This window comes from Indicator indicator, chromosome 11 (genome assembly GCF_027791375.1).
Source record: "Indicator indicator isolate 239-I01 chromosome 11, UM_Iind_1.1, whole genome shotgun sequence".
Taxonomy (NCBI): Eukaryota; Metazoa; Chordata; class Aves; order Piciformes; family Indicatoridae; genus Indicator; species Indicator indicator.
The window spans coordinates 24,434,579-24,456,404 of NC_072020.1; the positions used below are offsets into that span (position 1 = coordinate 24,434,579).

General features: G+C 39.4%; 1 protein-coding gene across 4 annotated transcripts in view; it reads left to right on the forward strand.

Annotated features, from left to right (window-relative positions):
• Positions 1 to 21,398, forward strand: part of HDAC9 (histone deacetylase 9) — a 213,972-nt gene extending 192,574 nt beyond the window's left edge. For all 4 annotated transcript variants that reach the window (XM_054385010.1, XM_054385012.1, XM_054385011.1 and 1 more), the window contains 3 exons: positions 6,521 to 6,605; positions 11,690 to 11,843; positions 21,359 to 21,398. In XM_054385010.1, the coding sequence (XP_054240985.1) occupies positions 6,521 to 6,605; positions 11,690 to 11,843; positions 21,359 to 21,398 (279 nt within the window). The remainder of the gene's footprint in view (positions 1 to 6,520; positions 6,606 to 11,689; positions 11,844 to 21,358) is intronic.
• The last annotated feature ends 428 nt before the right edge of the window (positions 21,399 to 21,826 follow it).

Genomic DNA, 21,826 nt, shown 5'->3' on the forward strand with positions numbered 1-21,826 from the left:
TGCCCTGTGTCAAGATAACTTCTTACTCTTAACAAATGCAAGCAAAGCCACTAGGAAAAGAACACACACTATCAAGTTCATCTTCTTTAAATAATTTGAGCATGGCACAGGAAATTCCTGTTGTTGATTTTGATGAGTAATAAAAAAAAAATATTAAAAAGGTCTCTTAAAGAGACCCTAAAAAGGATCAGAATATGAGCTATCAACCCCATCTATGTGCAGTCAATACTTCTGAAACTCCTCAGCAGGAGTACTTTTGAACAATTCCAAAACTTCCTATTTTGACAGAAACACAAGTGGAATTGTGATTGTTGGTACTTGGAGATACTTATATTGTCAATTGTTTCCATCTAAAATCCACTTCTCTAAACTGAAATGCCTAGTGCCTTTTTAGATACCTTATGGCATGCAGGACATCAGCAAAGGACTGGAAGATCTAATATAGAGCTTAAAGGAGATCCACACACTTTTTTTTAGTGGCAGCTGGAAGTCAGGAAAAAGACCCTGTTGAATCTGAAATGGCCTAATCTGGTTTGATTGTGTGAATCCCTCCCTAAAGGATGAGAAACATAGTAAGGAAAGTTTTAGAGGTAAAAATAAGGATAAATTTTACAAAGATAAAAATTTTAATTAGAAGATTTAAATATAATTTACTTATTAAAAAAAAAAAGTTTTCAAGATCTCAGGTTTTCTTGTCTGTGCTTCTGTGTTCAAAGGGAAAATTTCCATGCTACTTCGACAAAAATCCATTTGACCATTTGCAGAGCTAATTAGGAGCACTGCAGGTTATCTCCTTTGAAGGAAATCTTCCTAAGAGATGAGAAGAGATTAAGCAGTTGGTTTCCCTTGAAATCCAAAATGAAAACATGGAAGTCTCTCTGGATGGTAAAAAGGCAGGATGAGCATCAGTTGCTTTTAAATATCCCTGAATTATCTCAACATGATTTGAGAATTCGTCCGTTAAAAGAGCATCTGTCAAAACAAAGGAAATAATGGATTCAGATAGCTGAAAAAAATACTTTACTTTTAAATTTAAATATTTCCGAGATTATCATATACTCCTGTGCTTAAAATTCAGTTCTCTCATTTACTGCAGTACTCTTTAAATGATTCTGCAGTCTTTCACCCATTAGTTTCAAATACTTATTTTAAAGGATATATAGGTATACATATTACTTCAATGAAGAAAACCATTACAAGTGGAGATTTTTGTGTTATTCCAAGAAGTGTGTGGAAATTGGGTTGAATATTGAGATTTCCCCCCAAAATCTTTGTAATGGAGAATGAAAACTCCAGGCTATTTTATCCGATCTAGCTTTGGTGCTATAAAGATCTCTGCTGTGCACTTTGGTGCCAGGTGGTGCTGAGTAAGGCTGCTCTTTACCTGCAAGGCTAGGTTCTGGTTTCTTTCCTCCACATTACTTTTGAAGAGGCACTACATGGTTTTAAAGAGCCCTCAAGGACAAGGTTTCTTCAAGTTCAGTGTCCTAAATTCTGCAGCTCATTTCTAATATAACTGCATTCAGCTGGGGGTTCTTCTGCAGCCAAAGAGAGGAAAGATTCCTTCAAGCACAGAACTCTTTGAGTCAAACACTAAGGATTTGGTTCTTCCCTCATCCCATCCCTTTTCAAAGAGCCAGGTGGGATATTTCCACGGGACATGGAAGTCAGTCTAACATCATGGTGCCTCTGATCTGTCTACAGGTTTGGGCAGTGTCTAGATGGTACAGCAGTTTGCTGTGGTCTGGAGCAAGTAATAATTAGTCACAGATGGGGTCGTGCTCTTCTTTGCATTGAGGAAACAGAGAAGTGCAGTCCACAGTGTGCTCTGCCCAGCAGGGCCCTGCAAGAAAGGCAAAGAGGATGCATGTCTGCTCTCATTGACTGTGGCAGCCAAGGCTGAATTTGGCCCTAAGTGCAAAAACATTTTAAAGTGACTAAATTTAACATCTTCTAGTAAATATTCTTCTGGCTTGAATTTCAGTCTGAAGCCGAATTTGACAAAACATTGTGATTGGTTGGCCCCCAAACATGCTTGAAAACTTATACTAGAAAATTTTCTTGCAGAGTGTGAAGTATGTGCTTCTTTCTTGCAATCTGTTGAGCTGGCATTTAGGAGGGGATGGTAATTTAAGTGGAAAGCTCATACTCTGCAGCTTTCCTGCTGATGATGAAAAGTTGGCATTTTGTGTTTTGTGGAATTCTGTGTGAATCTGGGACTGCTGGCCAGCTCAGCAGTGAGCTTTGCCAAGAGGGACTGGACTGAGTTAAAAAGGGTTATTTACCAGAACAGGTAAGCATTTCTCTTGCCAAAATGGAAATATTCATGGAAGTGAATATGGCCTGAGATCAATTTTAAATTGCATGGTAAGCTTGGTCACAATCTCACATCCTCATTTTTAGTTTGACTCTAATACCAGAAAATTATTAACACTGAGCCTAAGCCACCTGCTGCTTGCATAAACCCAAAGTCCAGAAACTGGCACAGAAAACAGAGAATTAGATGGGGTAGGAAAATGGAGCAATGTATGTGCCAGAGGTCAGCATGGTGACATAAAATACACAAGGTAGGCAGTGGGAGTCATGAAGTGGTTTGGCCAAAGAAATACAGAATATTCTGCTTCCAAAGTTACATAATTCCAAGGCATCCCTTGATTTTTGTGGACTTGTAGGTGCTAATGACCCTTTCTGCTTTTGAACCTATTCCCTACTGAAAAGTAACTTGTTTATATACCCTATTGTAACAGTGGATCACAAAAATACATGCCTAAAGTGCTTCTATATAAACAGAAAGTGCAGAATCTTGGGGAAGACTGCTGATGTAAAAATATGGAAGACCTGCAAGATCTGAATTTAGTCCTCTGTAATCACAGGCAACCCTAACAGCAGCAAGTCCAGTCATGTTGATATTCTTCCACAGTGTAACCAGAAAAGGGAGGTTGCAATGCTTCCCCCTGCAGCCTAGGTGTACCTGAGGAGTCTGCCTGCCTTCTCCCCTTCCTCTGCTTCTGTTCCAACTCTCCATGCTCCTTATCTGTGCTTTCAGTTGCCTCATTTGTCAGTTATCTGTAACTATGCTCCACAACAATCTTCACTGGAGCTAATCCTGATGCTTTAAATCATGACAGCACTGAGGACAATAGAAGTATCACTTCGATTTCCATCTCAGTACATACTGCTGTAGTTTCAGATTCTATGTTCCCAAGGATCACTTCAGATGATTTCCTGGGCATCTGAAATTTCCCCCGTTAATTCTTTCTTCAAACATGACTCTGACAGGCTTTGGCAGGCCAAGTGAATTTTGCCCATTTACATTGGTTTTCCTACTTTGAAAATGATTAGTGGACACAGTTTCTACTTTCATATGCAACTTTGGGCACAAAAGCCTAGTTCAGCCACGTAAAAGCCTTGAAAACATGACCCTTTGTGTCTGGTCCAAACTGTCTCTCCAGTGGTTTGGTTATTTCTGCAGACTTGAGCTGTTCTTTTCTGAAAGATTTCTTTCCTAATGCTGTATTTCCAGTGCTCTTTTCAGCTTCCTTTTTGTTATCCTCCAGATTTAGTAGACTTCATGTTCTGAATGCCAGTAACTGTAGGAGGGAAGGTCATGGTGCCATATATGCCAGGTGTAGAGTCATTTCTTTTGTTCACTGTTAGGTCTAACTGCTGATATTTTCCAGGGGCACCCCTATGTCTGTACAGTTGTATCCAACCAGGGGATAGCTGCCAACAGAAATCATTCTTTCAAGTGCAGACAGACTCATTTCAAAGTGTATAAAAATAGCTGCTGTAATCCACTAGCTTTATTTCCACAGTGTTCTTGTAATGGTACTGCAGTTTGGGCTTAGCAGGGTATATGAGGTAATGAACTTACTTGTGGAGCCTGATAAGTTTTCCCTGATATGGAAGAGGATCCAGGGTCTGTCTGGCTATCACTAAGGGTGAGGAGGCAGAGTAGCTCTGGAGCAGAAGCCAAGCTTGGGATATGCAATGGAAGTTTGTGGAAAAAGAGTTAAGAAAATGACCAAATATGACGATTATACTCATGTCACCTACAGAACTGTTAGTAGAGCTAACAGATGGGGTAATGATTTGGATAAATGCTGGATATTTTACTCATTTTCCTATTTTCTTTAATGATTTGTCAGCTTGTCCTGGTATCTAGAAATGCATCTGCCATTTCCAAATCTTAATTTGATATGTCTTGATGTTCAAATTCAGGCTACATTTTAATAAAGTGATTTCTATTTTGATAAATAATGAGGTGTCACTGATCTATTAGGAAACATGAAGACTTTTTTTAGGCTCCTGCAAGAAGGCAACAAAATAGTCACCTTTTAATAGGAAATCTTCTCTAGCTATCTCTACATGAGTTGCTTCAGCTTAATAATTAGTACAAGAGGTCTGTTGAAAAGTCTCAAGGTACGTCTTCCAGTTTGGCAATTTCATACCTTGTACTACTCCTACAGTTATAGCCTGGAGCTGGCTTTTCCTATTTCAAGCAGAGTGAATTCATCAAAACTTTAGGAATTAGGAAATAGACAAATAGATTTTCAGGTACTATTTGCTTCCTCTTCTGTGTTCTTGCACCCTGTACGATCGAATAGAACTTCAGGATATTGTTCTTTTCCTAGCCAGATGGTAGGTTACTTTAAACAGCAAATAACAAGTTATAAAGGCAAATGCTTTTAATCTACAGAACCTTGATCTGTTGATGGGCATTTTCATAATTATGCAGTTTCTCCCCAGGTACTTGAAAGAATCACCAAGAAGTACCTATGAAGGTCATGAACTAAAAGTCATTTAGTCATTGCAATTTTATCTGTTAATATTATTTTTACTGTACTAGTTCTCTTTGTTCTAGTCCATGATACATATTAGATAGTAAATTTTAGTTAATAGCTAACTAAGTAACTATTAGCTAGATCTTCCTTTTCAGTCTGGCTTCCTTGGTAACCAAACAAAGTTGGGACCAAGTCAGGTCCTACCAACACTTGTGCTCACGTGCAACACTCTGCACATGTGCTCACTGTGCAGAATGGAGTGATTTATGCTGTTTGAAAACAAAACATAGTGCTATTGTTTCTATCCACAAGGAAATCTTCCAGCTGCAATCCCACATGGGAGTCTAAGGAAATAATGACATAACAGCCCTGGTAATTTTAGTTACCAAGACTGCAAAAGATTGGTGGTATTTGCAGTGTCTTTATCACTGACTGGCATTCACTGCTGATCATAATGGTAGGATTCCAGGAGTTTTGGTATTTCGTAGCTAAACTTGCTTAAAATAGCACCACTAAGGGAGTATCTACGCTGCAGTTACTTCCCGCTTTGTTTACTTGGATCAAAGCTGATTTTATCTAGTTGGTGTGTAGCACTGCAGCAGTAGTAACCCAGAGGACAGTATATGATGGCTACTGAACTATTAACTTCACAGAGGAAGCTCCTTGGGTGGGCTTCACTTGACCTAGTTTAAAGAAGACCCAGGCATGCTGAAGAAAGGAGTTTTGTCTGCAGTACAGATGTCTCCTCTCAGTGGTGGTTGAAATTTCTTAACTTTAGAAAGAGGAGATTGGTCTTAAGAGTGCTCTTCCTTGTCCACACTGACATGGCTGCTACTCCTGGCTGCGTAGGAAGCACACCTCCACACCCAGCCTTAGCAGCCTATGCTGGCTGGATTCTGGGCATAGTCCAGGGAGAGTGTAGTTACTACAGTACAGGAAGAGGTATTTAGCCCAAACAATCCTTCATCCTTTTTCTAGGAGAAAATGCATGGAAGATGGACAAAAAAACACATATGGATGGATTTCAAAATACAGTTTGCTTTGGTATATCTATCCATTGCAGGGCCAAAATAACTGGGCAGCAACTGGACACTTCCTTCTGCTACTTTGCTATGACAGAGACCTACTCAAAGAATACACAATTAAAACTGGCTAACTAAAAGGCAGCTGACTCTATAAAAAACATACTTAGAGAAATCTTACTGATCTGCATAACAATTTTTCATCTACTACTTTATTTGAAATTAATGCAAAGCTAGTAAAAGCAGCTGTGTTATATGGCTTTCCCCTACAAATCTTAAAATGTGTAAGATGGTTAGACGTAATAACACCAGAAAAATAAAGATAACAGAGTGCACACTTCAGTTCCAGTGTGGCTTCAGCAAAGTTTTGTTTGGAGTGCCCAGCTGCGTATACAGACGCAGTGGAATTTAGTTTGTGAGGAACCTACAAAAATTACACAAATAACTAACATTTTTTTAATGAATAATACACAGACATGCACCTGCTTCAGAGACTCCATAGATTAGTCCTGCAGCCAATAGAAAAGCCCCTTGGAATTCAATTACATGGCTGGAAAACAGAAAACAAAATCATGGCTATACTTTCAGAACTGATACCAGCAAAATGTTAACCAGTTCTTGGACTGAGCTTTTCCTGAGGATTAGCTTGTTTCAGTTTGTTTTACTTCCCTGTGGCTTATTGGAAATTTATCTTATTCTATTCTGTTCTTGCAGCTGGAGCCTCTCCCGGAAGATATTGTGCACCAAATCCCCAATATGAACGCAGTAGCTTCTTTAAAAAAGACCACTGAAATTCAAAGTATGTTTCTCAGTTTCGGTTGGTGAGTTGGTGGCTTGGTGGCCTTGGGGTACTTTTTATTAACAATTAATGTCATAGGCATTAAATTATCGTTTCAGATAAAAGATCAGGCTAATGTTTTATATATAAACCAGCAAGCTATATCTAGTGTATATTTATACATATGCTTTTATTTTTTGTTTGGCATTTCTTTGTTTCTGCTATGTATTTCGCCCTGAAAAACTAATCCATTTCAATTATTTAGAGCTTTCTGATTCCTGAATATTTCCCAGGTTGAATGAAGCAGATGTTTGCCAGTGAGGGACAGGAACAGACAGGTAAACCAGAGCTTTTACAGATAGTTTCTTCAGATTCTGTGTGTGCAGCCATTTACAAGTTACTTGCTTGAGATAAAGTTCTAAAGTTCAAAACGGGCACTGATCCTTGGAACAATGATAATAACTACATTATTTTATTCTGTTTGTGGGTAATTGATTGCTTGTGACCCCAGTCCTTTACTACCCAGACACTTTAGGGCATTTGCTCTGGTTTCACTGAGAAGTTTTTTCTTTGCCACTGGTTGCCTTAATCCAACTGGACAGACTTCCCTTAAATTCTCTAACTTTCTGCTTTTTCCCATTTTGCCAAGGCAGTAGGATCTTCCTGACTTCTGATGTTTTCTCTTTCCTTAGCAATAACAAATGGATAACAAATGTTTTGCTTCATGTTAGGTGAATCTCAAATAACTGAGATTCATTTGTATATTAAAAAAATGCAGTTTTAAAAGGGCCATCAGGTATTATCCATTGTTCATGCAGTAATTATCTATATGATTTTAGCTGTGAAGTGGCAGCTAAAATTCATTGTAGGGATATAATTCATCCTTCATATCAAGTACTCACCTAGAAATGAAAATGCTTTAAGTAAATCAGCTGTATAGGATAAAATCCAGTAAGTAATTTTTGCTGTATGGTATGTCCTAGGGTAGCTTATGAGTTAGTATTTTCCTTAAAACTTGCTATTAATGATCTGTAAGGAGCCAGCAAGTTCAGGAAATTCATGTGCTGTGCAAGATAGAGCAGATTTGCAAATGATAATGACAGAAAGCTGCACACAGGTAACAGACATGGAGAAAGAATGTGTAATTCTGTTTGAAATAAGACATGTATGCAATGAAAATGGTTATGAAACCAAACAAAACCAAAAAACAGTGGGAGAATTGAGAAATATATTAATACTGCCTCCAGAAAGGCATGGTGTCTTACTAGAAATACACAGAAATAATGGCAGTTCAGAAAGAAGGAATGGAATTAGGAACAGATATGTAGTGTGTGTCTAAAACCAGTTCAGAGCTTTGCTTGTTCAGATCAAGACTAGGTTTGAGCTGAGCTGGTAGAGTTAACAGCAGTTCAGTGGGATGTTCCTCTGACACCTAAGTCGAACTGCTCAGGGTTTGGAGTTGTTTATATACAATATTCTGTCTTTTCCTGCAGCTAATACCTGAAAGGTTATGCATACATCATTTTGTCTGGAAAGAGACCAAGTATTAGAGAGGAATATGCTCAGAAGAGGGAAAGGAGTATAGAGGAAGCTTAGTGCAGCTGTATGGAGGATACATATTTAGATGGAATTAAGCAAATACATGTTGTATGTTATAGGGAGTAATTCAGGCTGTAGTCATTAGGTTGTGGGGAAGCACCTTGAAAGATGCTGAGAAAGCCTGATTTACTTGGAAAATTGATTGCATGTGTATTGAGTCTGTATTTCTGTAATCTAACTTTCGTAATTAATATTAGAAATATTTTAGACAACAGAAATCCCTCCCTGTGTTTACTGCAACAAACTGAAGATACAACATTTACTTAGACAATGGGAGGAAGCAACTTTTTTCTAACTAGAATGGAATTTATATAAATGTTTTGTTTGTGACAGTGATCCAAAGCTCCTTTGGAAACGTAATCCATTTGGACGTAGTAGTTCCCACACCCATGTAATATGCTATTTCTACACAATCCTGTTCACTAGCTTGCATATGACTCCCCACACTGGTTTTTGGTTTTGTTTTGTTTTTTTTTTTTTTGTCAAGCAAGCCATGATATAGCATGTCCAAATCTATCTGTGAAAAGCAATTACAAATGTCTGTAACAGTGACAGAAACATGCACTTTTATTATTTCCTGGTAATAATCAGTGCTCCCACAAATCTTTGAGGGAGACTTAAGTGCATTTTCATGCTGAAAGCCAAAGCATACCTAGAAGACTGATTTGGTTTCATTGTTTTTTCTTGCAAGCCATGATTGCTCTTCAAGTTTTGTATGAATGAAACCAGCAGTGTGCTTCATTCTTTCCCCTGAGCTCCACCAAGTCCTTCTCAATGAATGTAACAGGACCAGTATAATTTCACATTCCAGTATAGCACAGCAGAAATAGCATTTTCAGAGATGTGAGCAGTTTGGGGCAGATGTTTTCTGAGCTCATTTAATTGTCAATCCACAGCTTACCTAAGCGTTCTAACAAAGCTTCTTTGCAGCTGCAGGCTGTGATTGCCTCACCATTCCACAAACCTTTGCCTGCAAACCTTTTGGTGGAGCACATATGCAAGCCCTGTATGTTGTGTGCACAACATATAAATATTGCTAGTTATAAAAAGAAGCTTGCCAAGCTGTTCTGTTTACCAGAGGTGCTTGTAAGGTACAGCTTTCTGATTTTAAAGAAAAACCCATCACTGCTCTTTCACAAGCACCAAGAAGCCCTCTTTGCACAAGGTACCTGCTGTTACCTGGATGCTATTCCTAACTGGGACTGCTTTAGAATTTCCTCCCACAAACACATTGACATGTATTCCCCTCTGGGAAGACCCTCCACTGCAGCATAGGTGCTGCCACTTGCTTCCTGGCCTGATTCTGCTCTTCCTCTCTATTGCTGCAGCCCCTCTCATAATACACTTCTCAGTGCAAGGAAACAAGGAAAATCACCAATCTCCTGGGAGCAAATGGCAGTTAAATGGGGACAGAGAGTGCACTAATATGCCTGAATTGGCCCTAAGTTTTAGTGTTACAAGAAAGTCAGGATTCAGGGGGCAGATGGTGTGTGAATGAATGAATGGCGATGTAGCAGTCCTCACTGATGCTGTTTTATTGTTGCTGCAGGAGAGCAACACAGTGGTAGCTGGGTACTAATATTTTATTTTATGAATAAGAGCCCTTGAAAACTCCAGCAGTGAACATGGGTTCATTTCTTTTATAGGCAAGAGGGGGTATTATTCCCATGCCAACAGATTTGATTTTCTCGCACATCTGTTTCTGCAACAAAAACCCCACCCACTCTGTGAACATTTAGCTCATAAATTATAGGGTTTGAATTGGGTGTATATTGCAAAGACTGACTTTTGCACATATGATCTGTGAGAACATTGGGGAATGCTCATATAACTTTTTTGTTTGTTTTTAGTGTATTTTTTTTTTTAATGAATAGAGAGTATGGTCTCTGAGCGCAGTAATAATAGAGAATATTTTTGTCTTGGTTTTATAAAATTTACCAGGCTGCAATCATTGAGCCTACTGTTATGTACATAACTTTTTAGCTGTGTCTTTCATGCTTTTGGAGCAAAGCCAACCTCCTAACACTTAATCTCAACTTTGTAGGATACTTAATACACTTTACATTTTATCCCCAGAAGGTCCCCGTTATTTAAAGATTCTGCTAACTGCTCAAATGTGCACACTATTAGAGTTCAAAGAGACACCCTGGCCATGCTCACTAGTTGCTCTTACAGATTGACCTGGGCTTTCATCTTGCAGGGATGTTTTTGAATAAAGACATTTTCAAGCTTTATTGACAGCTGCTTTCTCACTGGAGGGAAAAGTTCATCTTTTGAAAAGCCTGAAACTCTACTGAGAGCTGTGTTACCAAAGAGGGAGTTTTCAGCAGCCTTTGTGCAGCACAGGCACCACCACCACTGGCCTGGCCTCCCAGCTGTCAAAGCCTCCAGCTACCCTCTGGATAAGCACCTCAACTCAGCCTGCTGCCCAGCTGCCAAAATCCTCCTTTTAGCCCTCGGAAAAGTCCCCTACTTGATCCCTTCTCTTTCACAGCTGTTGAAACCCTCCATCTAATTCCCAGATAAGTACCCTGACCCAACCTCTGCAGCAGCTGCTGGAAGCCTCTTGCTTAACACTGAATAAGCTCTGGTCTAGAGCTCCCAGCCTTTCCAAAGCTTCTAATTCCCAGGTGTCATCCACCTGGCAATTAGTGAGTGCTAGGTGGATTATTGGACTGTAAGAAATACAGATGTAAATTCTTACTTGTTTATCTGGTTACAACTAATGAACCTCTGTTGCCCTGCGGTAGCAGAGCATTTTATATTTTGACCTGTCATTATTGTTGTGTTGCTTGAGAAGCTTCTTACTGTCTCTTCTATTGCAGGCAGAAAGATGAGAATTCTTATTCCTTTAATCCATTCCTGTTTTTACACAGCAAACCAGAAAGCTCTATTCCTTATGATATCTGGCAGCTTTCCAGCAACAGCCAGTTCATATATGAAAGTTTTAAATAAATTATTGTTCTAGTGTACGCCCTGAGGTTGGAGAAGAAAGAACATCCAGGACTAACAAACCTGATTGTTCTGGCAACATCCCTCAGTCCGAGCTGGCATTTCTGACTTTTTCCTTTTCAAGAAGACAGTGCTTGTGTGAGCACTTTGTACAGCAATATTAATTTTTTCTAGTCCTGTTTGCTGTATATGCATCAACTGTCTGCCATATCAGAACATATAGGTGTTATCCCTGCCCTGAACTCCTCTCACCTTGTGTAGATAAAGCCAACAGCCTGTCTGACAGTATGTATTCATTAGTCTGCGTGTTACTCCTCCACTTTATTACCTTCTGAGGAAGGGTGTGACCCAGGCATTGGAATGAAAGCACTTTCCAACTTGGCATTCTTAGGTTCAGAAATGTACCTCTTCACTGCAGTCTGAAATTTCAACTCTACTGCTTACACCGCAGTGATTTTAAATTATAATCACCCGGTGTTGAACTAAGTGATTGCTATGCTTGTACCACCATGCTAGCTAAAGCTCCCTTAAATTATTCTGCCTCTTTTCCTTAGGCAAGTACTGGAAGTCAGTGGAGCCATACTCTGTGCCAGTGGATTGTGCTCTGGCTGAGTCTCAGAAGCAAGAGAGAGAAGAGACAGAAACCGTATCCGCTATGGCCTCTCTTTCAGTGGATGTTGAGCAGTGTATCCCTCAGGAAGGCAGCAGGTAAGTATATGCAAATACTGTAGAGAGCAAGACTTTTGCTGCAGGTGAGATGAAGCTAGGCTATGGGTTGTTTCCAAATTATCAGCTAATTGAGGTACCTGATATTGTTCATCCCTGGATTTGAGTTCTCTCACTTGGCCACTGGAAGTAGCAGGTATGCTAGCAGGTTTGGGTTTTGTTTTGTTGTTTTGTTTTGTTTTGTTTTTTGGTGTGTATAATTCTTTACTAAGGTTTATAATTAGTACAAAACCTTGGTTTCACCCCATGTCTAATGCTCTCAACTACATAGAAAGCGCAATGTCCATATGAGGAAAGCAGACGTGATCAAGTGTAATCAACCATGTTGTTCTTACTGGCAGCTATTCAAACCTGTTTAAGTTTCTAGGAAATCATTTAGCACATGATCAGATAAACGTAGTTAAGGATGGACTTAAACCATTATTAAATGCTATTAGACAGGCATTAAAAGTTACTTCCCTGGGAGCAATGGAACAGTGCCTGTATTCAAATTAAAGCAATCCTGACCAGGATTAGAGCCAACATTTTTTGTGTACCGAGATGAAGGTACACCAGCAAGGAATGAGAGCGCTGTTTTTTTCCAGCTTGTCAGCTGCTTTTCACATTAATGAAGATTTCTTTCAATTTCTCAATTTGATAAAATGATACATTAACTGCTGTTGTGTTTTTGACCAAATAGAGATGAAAAAAACCTGATAGCCACTTAATAGTGTGTCATCTACAAACCAGAATTTCTTTAAAGAGTTGTTAAGAATCAGAAAAACCACAACAGAAGCCCTTGGAGTTCCCAATTTATTTGTTTTAGGAACAAACTTTCCTGGCCTTCACCAGTAGAGAAAGACCCAAAATGCAGTGGAACCATTCAGTTTCCATCACACAGAAACAGGGGAAGGAGGTGGAAAGAAGAAAAAAGCCTTATAAGGAGACTCATCAGCTCTCTGTGGGCTGTGGTGCAGAGCTGTATAACAACAGGAGAGAAAGCAGGGAGCTGTGGGTAGCACAGTGGTGGTGGGAGTAGAGCCAGACGGATCCATGGCTTTTACGTCATGACAGCTATTTGTTTGATTCAGTTCTTGCCTCACACACTGGCTCTTGTAATGAGAACCCAACTGATAGGCATCCATGGGAAGAGTGCAGTGCTAAAGGCAATGGATGTGTTTGGGAATGAATGTCTGTCACAACAGTGAGTTAACAGACATGGCTCAAAGAGACATGCAGGGAGCAAAGCTAGAGAGTAAATTTTGAAGTGTTTACACAAATACCTTTCCTATTGTAATTATATTTTCGTATACTATGACTCTTGTGCTGGTATTATTGCAAACAAATCCATAAAAGCTTGGGGAAGAATCCCTGGCAAACGGAAGATATATTTTAGATTTGTGAGTGCTCATCAGTTACAGTTATGAGACACTTCTGCTAGCCAGGGGCAGAAAGGTGCCTTCTCGTGTGTGCATAGCTCTGAAATACAAAGAATTTCAGTTAAACTGTTGGAACTTACAGAGTCAAAGAATGCAAAGCTTTACATTGTCTGAAATGGGATGTGTATTTTTGTATTTTGTGTATTTTTACATTGCTCAGAATAACCAAGAATTGTATTTGTTTTGCACCTCTGCTCACTTGAAACTGCTAGTCCTACATCATTCGAACTAACTAACCCACTGACCAAAACTGTACTTAATTATTTTATTTATTACCTACTAACTGATCACCTATGACAGTTTCTACCAATTCTAAGAACAATTTCAGGGTAGAGCTGAGAGAAACAGAGAAAAAAAAAAAAAGAAGGGATGTGCTGAAGTATACACAAGTGGAATGCATGTGGCTGCCAGATTCATTACACTTCATCAGTTCTGGACTCTTGTAGGGACAAATCCGTCGTGATGAATTGTTCTGTGGAAAAATGGCTTCGTTTGAAATATCTTTTGTGGTGCTGCAGAGGTTTTTCAGCAGCATTAAAAAAAAAAAAAAACCAACCAACAAAAACAAAACCCCAGCCCTCTGCACGCATGCGTCCCTAAGTCTGTTTCCACGTTTGCAACCCACAAAGAAATCGCCCAAAGCCAGATTGCCATCAGAGAGCGACAGGACAACGTAAGTGCTGTTCCACTGGGCTAAAATTGAGTGTTAGGTTTTCTGAGGGTTCAGGACACCATTCTCTTTGTTTTCTTCCTGCTGAGTGTAAGGGGGAATATGAAATCAAAAATAGTCACCTTGAAGGTCTGATTTTGAGGGTCCTCTGAGCCACAGGGAGATCTGAGAGGACCTGGCTTCATTCTGAGCATGAATTCAAGTCCAGCGTGGGATCATAAATCTTGGGACTGATTTGACACTGCACATTCTGGTTTCCTGCCAGTGTAATTTCATTCAGTTTACAGAAACATGCTTTCACCTCACAGGCACATAGCAACACAAACTGCAGTAATGTAGTGATGAGTCCAGCTTTGCTTTTTAATGTTTGTTATGTTTATTGTGATTAAGGACCACATATCTAATGCTTCTTCTCTAGCCCCTTTCTATGGCAAATGACCAGGTTACAGGAGCATGAGGAGTCATCTGAGCTCTCAAACCCACTTGATAAGGCCACTGTAGACGTTCCACTTCATCCCCCCATGGCAGATGGGGGCCACATTCTGAAGATCTCAATGCAAGGCTTTGTATAGTGTGTTTGTTTTGGAAGGTTGGTTGTGACAGCGTTTCACTGAATTGATGGTAGAGATCAGCTTTGGATGGTAAGGACTCCAGATGAAGGAAGAAGCAGCAAAAGTCCCTTTGCAGGAAACTCTTGCCAGTTATGTTGGAGGATATACTGGTGTTTGGAGTGAGATGACTCACTTTAAACTCAGATTTTGGGTAAAGCAGCTCTTTTCCTGGCCAACTCATATCTGACTCATTTACCACTGATGAATAAAGGATAAAATGCTTCTGGCTAAGGCCCATCTTAAGGATTTCTCTTTCTTTCTTCTCTTTCTCCTTCTTTTCTTCAAGTGTCAGTGCTGATCACTTTTTAATTTTATTTTCTCTGGCAAGCTAAATGAAGAAAACTGTGAAAAGCTGCTACTCTTTTGGTCTTTTATTTTACCAAAGCACAACTCTGCATTTTAAGATCCAACTGAAACTTGATTATAGACTTCAGAAGAGAATAGATACAGTAAAAAGAGTTTGTGGATGGGAAGGAAAACATGCATGATCCTATCACAGATTTAAACACAGATACAATTAAAGGAACAAGCATGCCCTATAAAACATTTCTAACAACCATGTGTTGATAACTTTTTATTCTCTATGTGAGATACAGGTTTAGCCAATTAAAATTTTGCTTTGGTCAGACATCCACTTCAGAAATTGTGCTATGAAAATATTCAGTGGAGTGCTGTGCCTGATACATTGGAGCTTCTGTATGTTTCTTCTTAAAATGGAAAAATAAAAGGGTGTGGATGGACATCTCTTGCATTTACTGTTTTTACAGCAAATAATGAATCTTCAGAATGACAGTTTATCAGAGTTTGACTTTGTGGCCCTCATTCAGCTGAGCACAGATTTTACTCAAGTGGAAATGAAAATAAAGTGCCATTTTAAGATGTTACTCTTAGTATTACAGAGCTGTGAGTGGCAGTATCCGTTGCACCGCATTGTATTAGAGACATCATACTATGTACTAGAGCAACTGTTTGGATCATGGAGCACAGCTAGCCACCATGGAGGGCTACTTGCTGTGTTTGTCTGTCAACTGATAAAGCTTCATTTAGCATTTCACTGTTTGGGTATCCACCTCAGCTCTACTGAGTAACCTGCAGCCAGATGCCATACCCAGGCTCAGGAGCTGAAGAACAGCTTCCCCTGTTCAGGCCTTTTCTTGCCCACCTTCCCCTCATCCCCCAGTTGTAGGAGCATAAGGAAGAGGACCGGGAGCAGAGGAGTTTGAGAGCCAGTCTTGCCCTGGTGAATCATTAGATCTCAACAGCTGTACCTGACCCATCCTGTATAAAGGTTCCAGGATACCTACCCAAGTGTAAACTTTTCAAAGATTTTTTTTAACCAACTTACAATTTTGACACTCAGGTAGTGAATCCCACAGCCTCACCAGGCATTGCACTTCTTTTTCTTTGCTTTAAATATACTAATTGATAAATTCACTGGGGAGCCTCTAGTTTTTGCATTGTGAGAAATAAAAGCAGTTCTTTTCTTACCCATAGTCTCTGCCCCGTTTCTGGTTTTAAAGGCTTCATCTGTGTCAAGACTCTGCGTTCCTCTTGGTATGAAAATAATTTCTTACTTCTGATGAATCTTTTTCTGCTCTTTGTCTGCTGTACATTTCTTTAGATGTAGTAAAAATTGCATGCAGGATTCCAGGTGCTGGGCACATTACAGACGTACAGAGTAGCTTCATGTTAGCGATTTTTTTCTTGTTTGTTCCCTCTACTCTTCCACAATTAACTCCAAGCTCTCAGTTGTAGCCATCACTGTGTAAAACCAGTTAAAGCTGTCCTCCCTCCTATTCTGTGTGTTGTGTGTTAGTTTGTATTTGTTTACCTTCTTTTCCGCTCGGGTATGGTGTGCTGGGCTTTAGAATTGACTCATATCAGGAATCTGGCATCATGCACAAACATTGTCACCTAGATCTATTAGTAGTGTGCCAAGTCTTATTGAGACTATAGGAAGGCCATTGAGGTGCTGGAGCATGTCCAGAAAGGGCAATGAGGCTTGTGAAGAGCCTGGAACACAGGACCTGCAAGGAACGTCAGAGGGAGCTGGGGCTGTAGTGTAGAGAAGAGGAGGCTGAGGAGGAGACCTCATTGCTCTCTACAACTACCTAAAGGGAGGTTGGAGTGAGGAGGGACCAGCCTCTTCTCCTTGATGACAAGCAACAGGACTAGAGGAAATGGTTTCAAGATGTGCCAGGGAAGGTTCAGGCTGGATATTAGGAAATATTTCTTCACTGAAAGGGTTATCAAACATTGGGAATGATCTGCCCAGGGTGGTGGAGTCACCATCCCTGGAGGTGTTTAAGCAGTGTGTGGACCTGGTGCTTAGGGACATGGTTTAGTGTTGACCCTTCAGTGTTGGGTCAAGGGTTGGACTGGATGATACTTGAAGTGTCTTCCAAGCAGATGTATTCTGTGAATCTGTGGAATGCTCTAGAGAATCCCTCCATGATGAAAATTCACCAATATTACCTATTTCCTACTTTTGATGGATTGTTAATTTATGGGATAGTTTACTCTCATAACCTAGATTCTCCAAAGCATTTGGATAAAATTGTTGGAAGACTCTTTGAACAGGCATATCCCTTGATCCTCCTTCCTTCCTTTCTTTCACAAGCTTCTAATAAATGTATAAGGCTTTCTATTTCTGTAAGTGTTAAGACATAAGTCTTAGCTAAATTACTATTGCATAAATGCTTACTAATGTTATCCCTGACTATAGCTGCTTTCGGTTTCTCTGTGCAGACTCAGTGTATCTCCTGTAGTTTCCAAAAGAGGAATTGCAATTCTTACCTTCTCTACATCTTACGTGGATGCTGAGTTAAGCAGTAGAATATGCTCAACAATTATTTCTTTAGCAACATCCTAATTGCATTCCCCCTAAAACTCAGTGGGTAAATAGCATCTGCTTTTAGCAGTTTGGCAATGTTTAATAAATCAGTTTGTTCTAGTGCTGATACAGTTTAAGGCAGTTCATCTGCAAATAATAAAACCTTCCTGATGCTTCTCTAGTGAACACAGATATAAATAGTTCATTTTGTGGTCTACCTTCCTCGATGCTCCTTTTATGCTTTGATCTTTTCTTCTGATATGTTTTGAAAGATCTTTTTGTTAATAGCTTTTGTGCCTTAAACACGTTGCTCTTCGGAATTTCCTTTGGCCTGCATCATTGAGGGCTTGCGTTTAACTTGTCAGAGTTTATAGTTGATTTAATTTGCCTAATTTGGACATTATTTCCTCTTTTGAGTATATATGTGAGTTACCTTACTCAGCTCTAGAACTGTGATGCCATTTACTTTTAGTTCCATGCAAAGTCCATTTTTACAAGGATATACATTTACTCAGGATCTCTTTTATGATGTCTTTAGACAGTCTTTGAATCATCTCCATGGTATAGAAATGTACCTCTTTTTGACCCATCTCTCTGCTACCAGAGGATCATTTTTCAATTGCAATGATCTTCTCTGAGACAGCTGAGTTAAATTAGGAGCAGATTATGGCATAAAACTGTGCCAGAAAAATCTATCTTTTGTTCAGCAGTTTCTGTGACTTGGAAACATACCTTGAATTTTTTTTTTATGTGTGTGATGATGTAGCTATGAGGAATCTCTGTAATTTGAACTTTAAAAAATAAGGTAAGAGAAACACTTACTTTTTTAGATGATGCATTGAGTTTATCTATATTCTTAAATATTAACTTTTTTTTAAGTGTAGATATGAACTATTTAAAAAATATACTCAGAAATATTATGGTTGCCATTTATTCTCAACTGCTACAGAGCAATACTTGAGGCATCACGGGTTCACACATTTTATCCATATGGTAGGATTTTTATCTCATCTGTTTCTGTTGGGTTTAAGGTTTAAACTGAAACATTTTGTTTAGCATTAACTGCAAAAAGACTGCTTCATTGTATGAATTGCACATGTAGACAGTTATAGGTGAGCACTCTCTCCAGCACACCAAAACAAACAGAGTGAGTGCAAGAGGCTCTTCACTTAGGAACCTGCAGTTTAAATAAGCCACAGTGAAGCCTTAATGAAAAATCCCAGTTGTGGTTCTACAATCATTACAGTCCCAATCAGTGTCTTTCTGAATCTGCTGACCACATGAAACCAGTTTGGGTGAGACCTGAGCTCACAGCTGCCTCTCTGAGGAACCAGTCAGAGCCTACATTATGGGATGGGAAGTTTTTTCCTGGTTTGTGTTTTCATGCCAACTTCTTGTCACCTACAGGAAGACTGGCTGAACTGATGTAACTAGCAGTGACATAAGTGAAGTAACATAAATTTGGTCTGTCAGACTCTGCCCCCTCTATTCACTTATTTATTTTTTTAAGAACATCTGATTTCATCAGAATAGGTATATATTGGTTCACTGCTTAGTGTTCTGTGTTTTTCTCTCTGTAATAAGGGCCCTACAATTTTACTGGCTCTCACACAGAACTCTGGCCTAAGCCATTTTCTCATAAAAGTGTATGTTTTTGATGATAAGCCATTGGATAGATCCAGTGACTTCTCTGATGCTAATAAAATTAAGCTAAAGCAAACACATGTCTTGAAAAGGAGACTGGAGAAGGCTGTGAGAGTACCCACACTTGAGAGACAACATCTGGATTCACCAGGGCACCCTAACCTCCTCTCTTGGCACTTGCATGTACAAATTTCTATTGTTGATTAGGCTCTGGCTGATGAAGATTATTGGCATATTATTCAAACATATTGGATTATATTATATTATAATATAATGCTCAGGGTCTGTTCTGGCACTCAGAAGGACCCTTGTCACTGAAAAATTACCCCAGACTAAAATCCTGATTAAGATCATCTCTCAGTGGTACTATGGTCATGAGTATGTCAGTCCCAGAAGCCAAATACATGTGAACAGACAGACATGCATACTGTTTCCCTAGATCCTTATAAATAACCCAAACCCCCACTTTCACTTCCAGAGTTTTTCCAGAGCTTCACTCCTTCCTGCTTTGCCAATCTCCAACTGAAACCTACTGACCACTAGGTCTTCTCATTTTCATTACTCGCAGTAGAACCTTAAAACTGAACTGTAACCTGCTTCCAAATTATCCTCTTTCCCAGTCCCATAAGGTCCTGGATGTTTAGTGAGGGCTTACTGCACTTTTGCATTATGCCAGGGGACATGCAGGTCTTCCAAAGGCAGTTGGAGACCAAATGGAAGATTGCAGTCAGCACAACAGCAGCCAACACATCAATATGAATACCCCACATGGTACATGATCCTTTATCACACCTAAGGACCTCAGCAGCAGCAGGCTGGGCTCCATCCCACCCTGGATGCCACTGTATGGTCTTTACTGAAAGCCAGAATAATGCAAGAGAGGAAAAAGAGGGAATGCAAGAGGGCTTCACCTCACCCCTGAGGAGCAAGGGAGCTGCAGTGGTTACTGTACATAGGAAACATTCTCCACTGTGTGGTGAGGAATAAAAGATTTGAGATTTATATATTAATAATCTTTTAGGGCCAGCAACGCTTTGGAAAGTGATTAATCTGAAAACCATCTTCTTTTTAATATGTCATTCATCTGATGTTTTTCAACATACCAACCATGGCCATTCCAAATCATAGAGGAATAACCTGTATAAAATCGTTTAAAGTCATACTGCTGAATTTTTCATATGGAAAGACTTTAATAAACTCCAGATTCATTTAAAATTCTCTGGCTTCCTTGCTGAAGAAACTACTAAAGCCCATGCAAGCCCCTATTAATTACTTTTTTTTTTCCCATGGGATCTCATGAGTTTGTGCTTTCTGAGGGATGTGTTACTGAAGCCAGTTATTATACTAGCTTACAACATTTAACTGGTAACCTTGCCTTTTATTTGTTAATTTGCATTTACATTTTACTCTCATTTCAAAACTGTTTGAAGTGACTATTTTTGAGGAGGTCTTAAGCTGATTTGTCATACGGTCTTCTGGCAGACTTGAGGTGAAAAATGGTTTATGTTCAAATTCTTATGCCCTTCAATAGTGAGGTCTCACCATGATCTCAGAAGCTTCCCCTTTTGTATTTTCCAACATAATCCTCAGGTACAGGAGCTCATCAGACGCAAGGAATTATGACACTTTATTCCATCTCATCATATGCCCCTTCTATTCTCATATAAATTGTTCTAAGCTCATTTTGCCTCAGATTAAAATTCCCCAGAGGCTTTCAAACAAAAGATGCAGATATGATCTGATTTAATGTTACTAATAGATGCCTTCTCTGTGACAGTGACCTGCTGTTGGGTTCATAATCTGGTCTCAGTAGTTGCAGGCAGGCAGGCAGGCAAGCAATGCATTTATGAAAGCACAAAATCAATAATCAGAGGATGGAAGGAGAACCCCAGAACAAACACTGCAAACCACTTGGCTACTAGTGAACTATTTTGCTTTACTAGTATGGGCCCACTTGAAAAAATAAGTGCATGTATTTTTAGTTGCAAGAGCTTGTAAAATAAAAATATCACAGCTATTTTTCCATGAAATTATTTGACTCTGTTGACAGAAAGCATGCACATTTCTGGACAAAAAGTTATAAAATATTCTGACATATTTTAATACAAACAGGAACATTTTCAGTGATTGCTTGGATCTAAAATGTTTTTCCACTTGACATTTGTTTATACTTCCTAGGAAAGAAACTCTATTTATGGATAACTGAATAGCACAAATAAACATCAGAGAGAGCTGAAAAATCAGCTTTGATTATGCATGAAAATCTACAATGTCATTGTGTACTCGTGTGCCGTGTTCTGATTGCCTGTTTATTTTTACAGAGCTGCTGGCGAGCCCATGGAAGAAGAGCCAGCCTTGTGAAGTGCCAAGTCCTCCCTGATATTTCCTGTGGGTGACATCATTGTGTATCCCCCCAAAGCACCCTCAGACATGTCTTGTCTGCTGCTTGGGTGGCACAGATCAGATGGAACATAAACACTGGGCACAAAACTCTGAATAGCAGCTTCACTTGTCCTTTGGATGGACTTGAAAGAGCCCTAAAGATTCCTTAAGTGTAACCACCACAGTTCTAGAGTTACAGTAAAATGGGCTTGGGAGAAAGAGCCTAGAGCATGCTTTTTATATGCTGTTTGACCCACTCACCAACATAAATTGTGAAACTGAGTATTACAAAACTCTGCGTGATAGGTTAGAGATACGAGAATTGCAACAGACAGCAAAACACTTGGTAAACTCCCATGAATCACTTTCTGACACTTTTTACTGGGTAATTTTTATCATACTGTGTG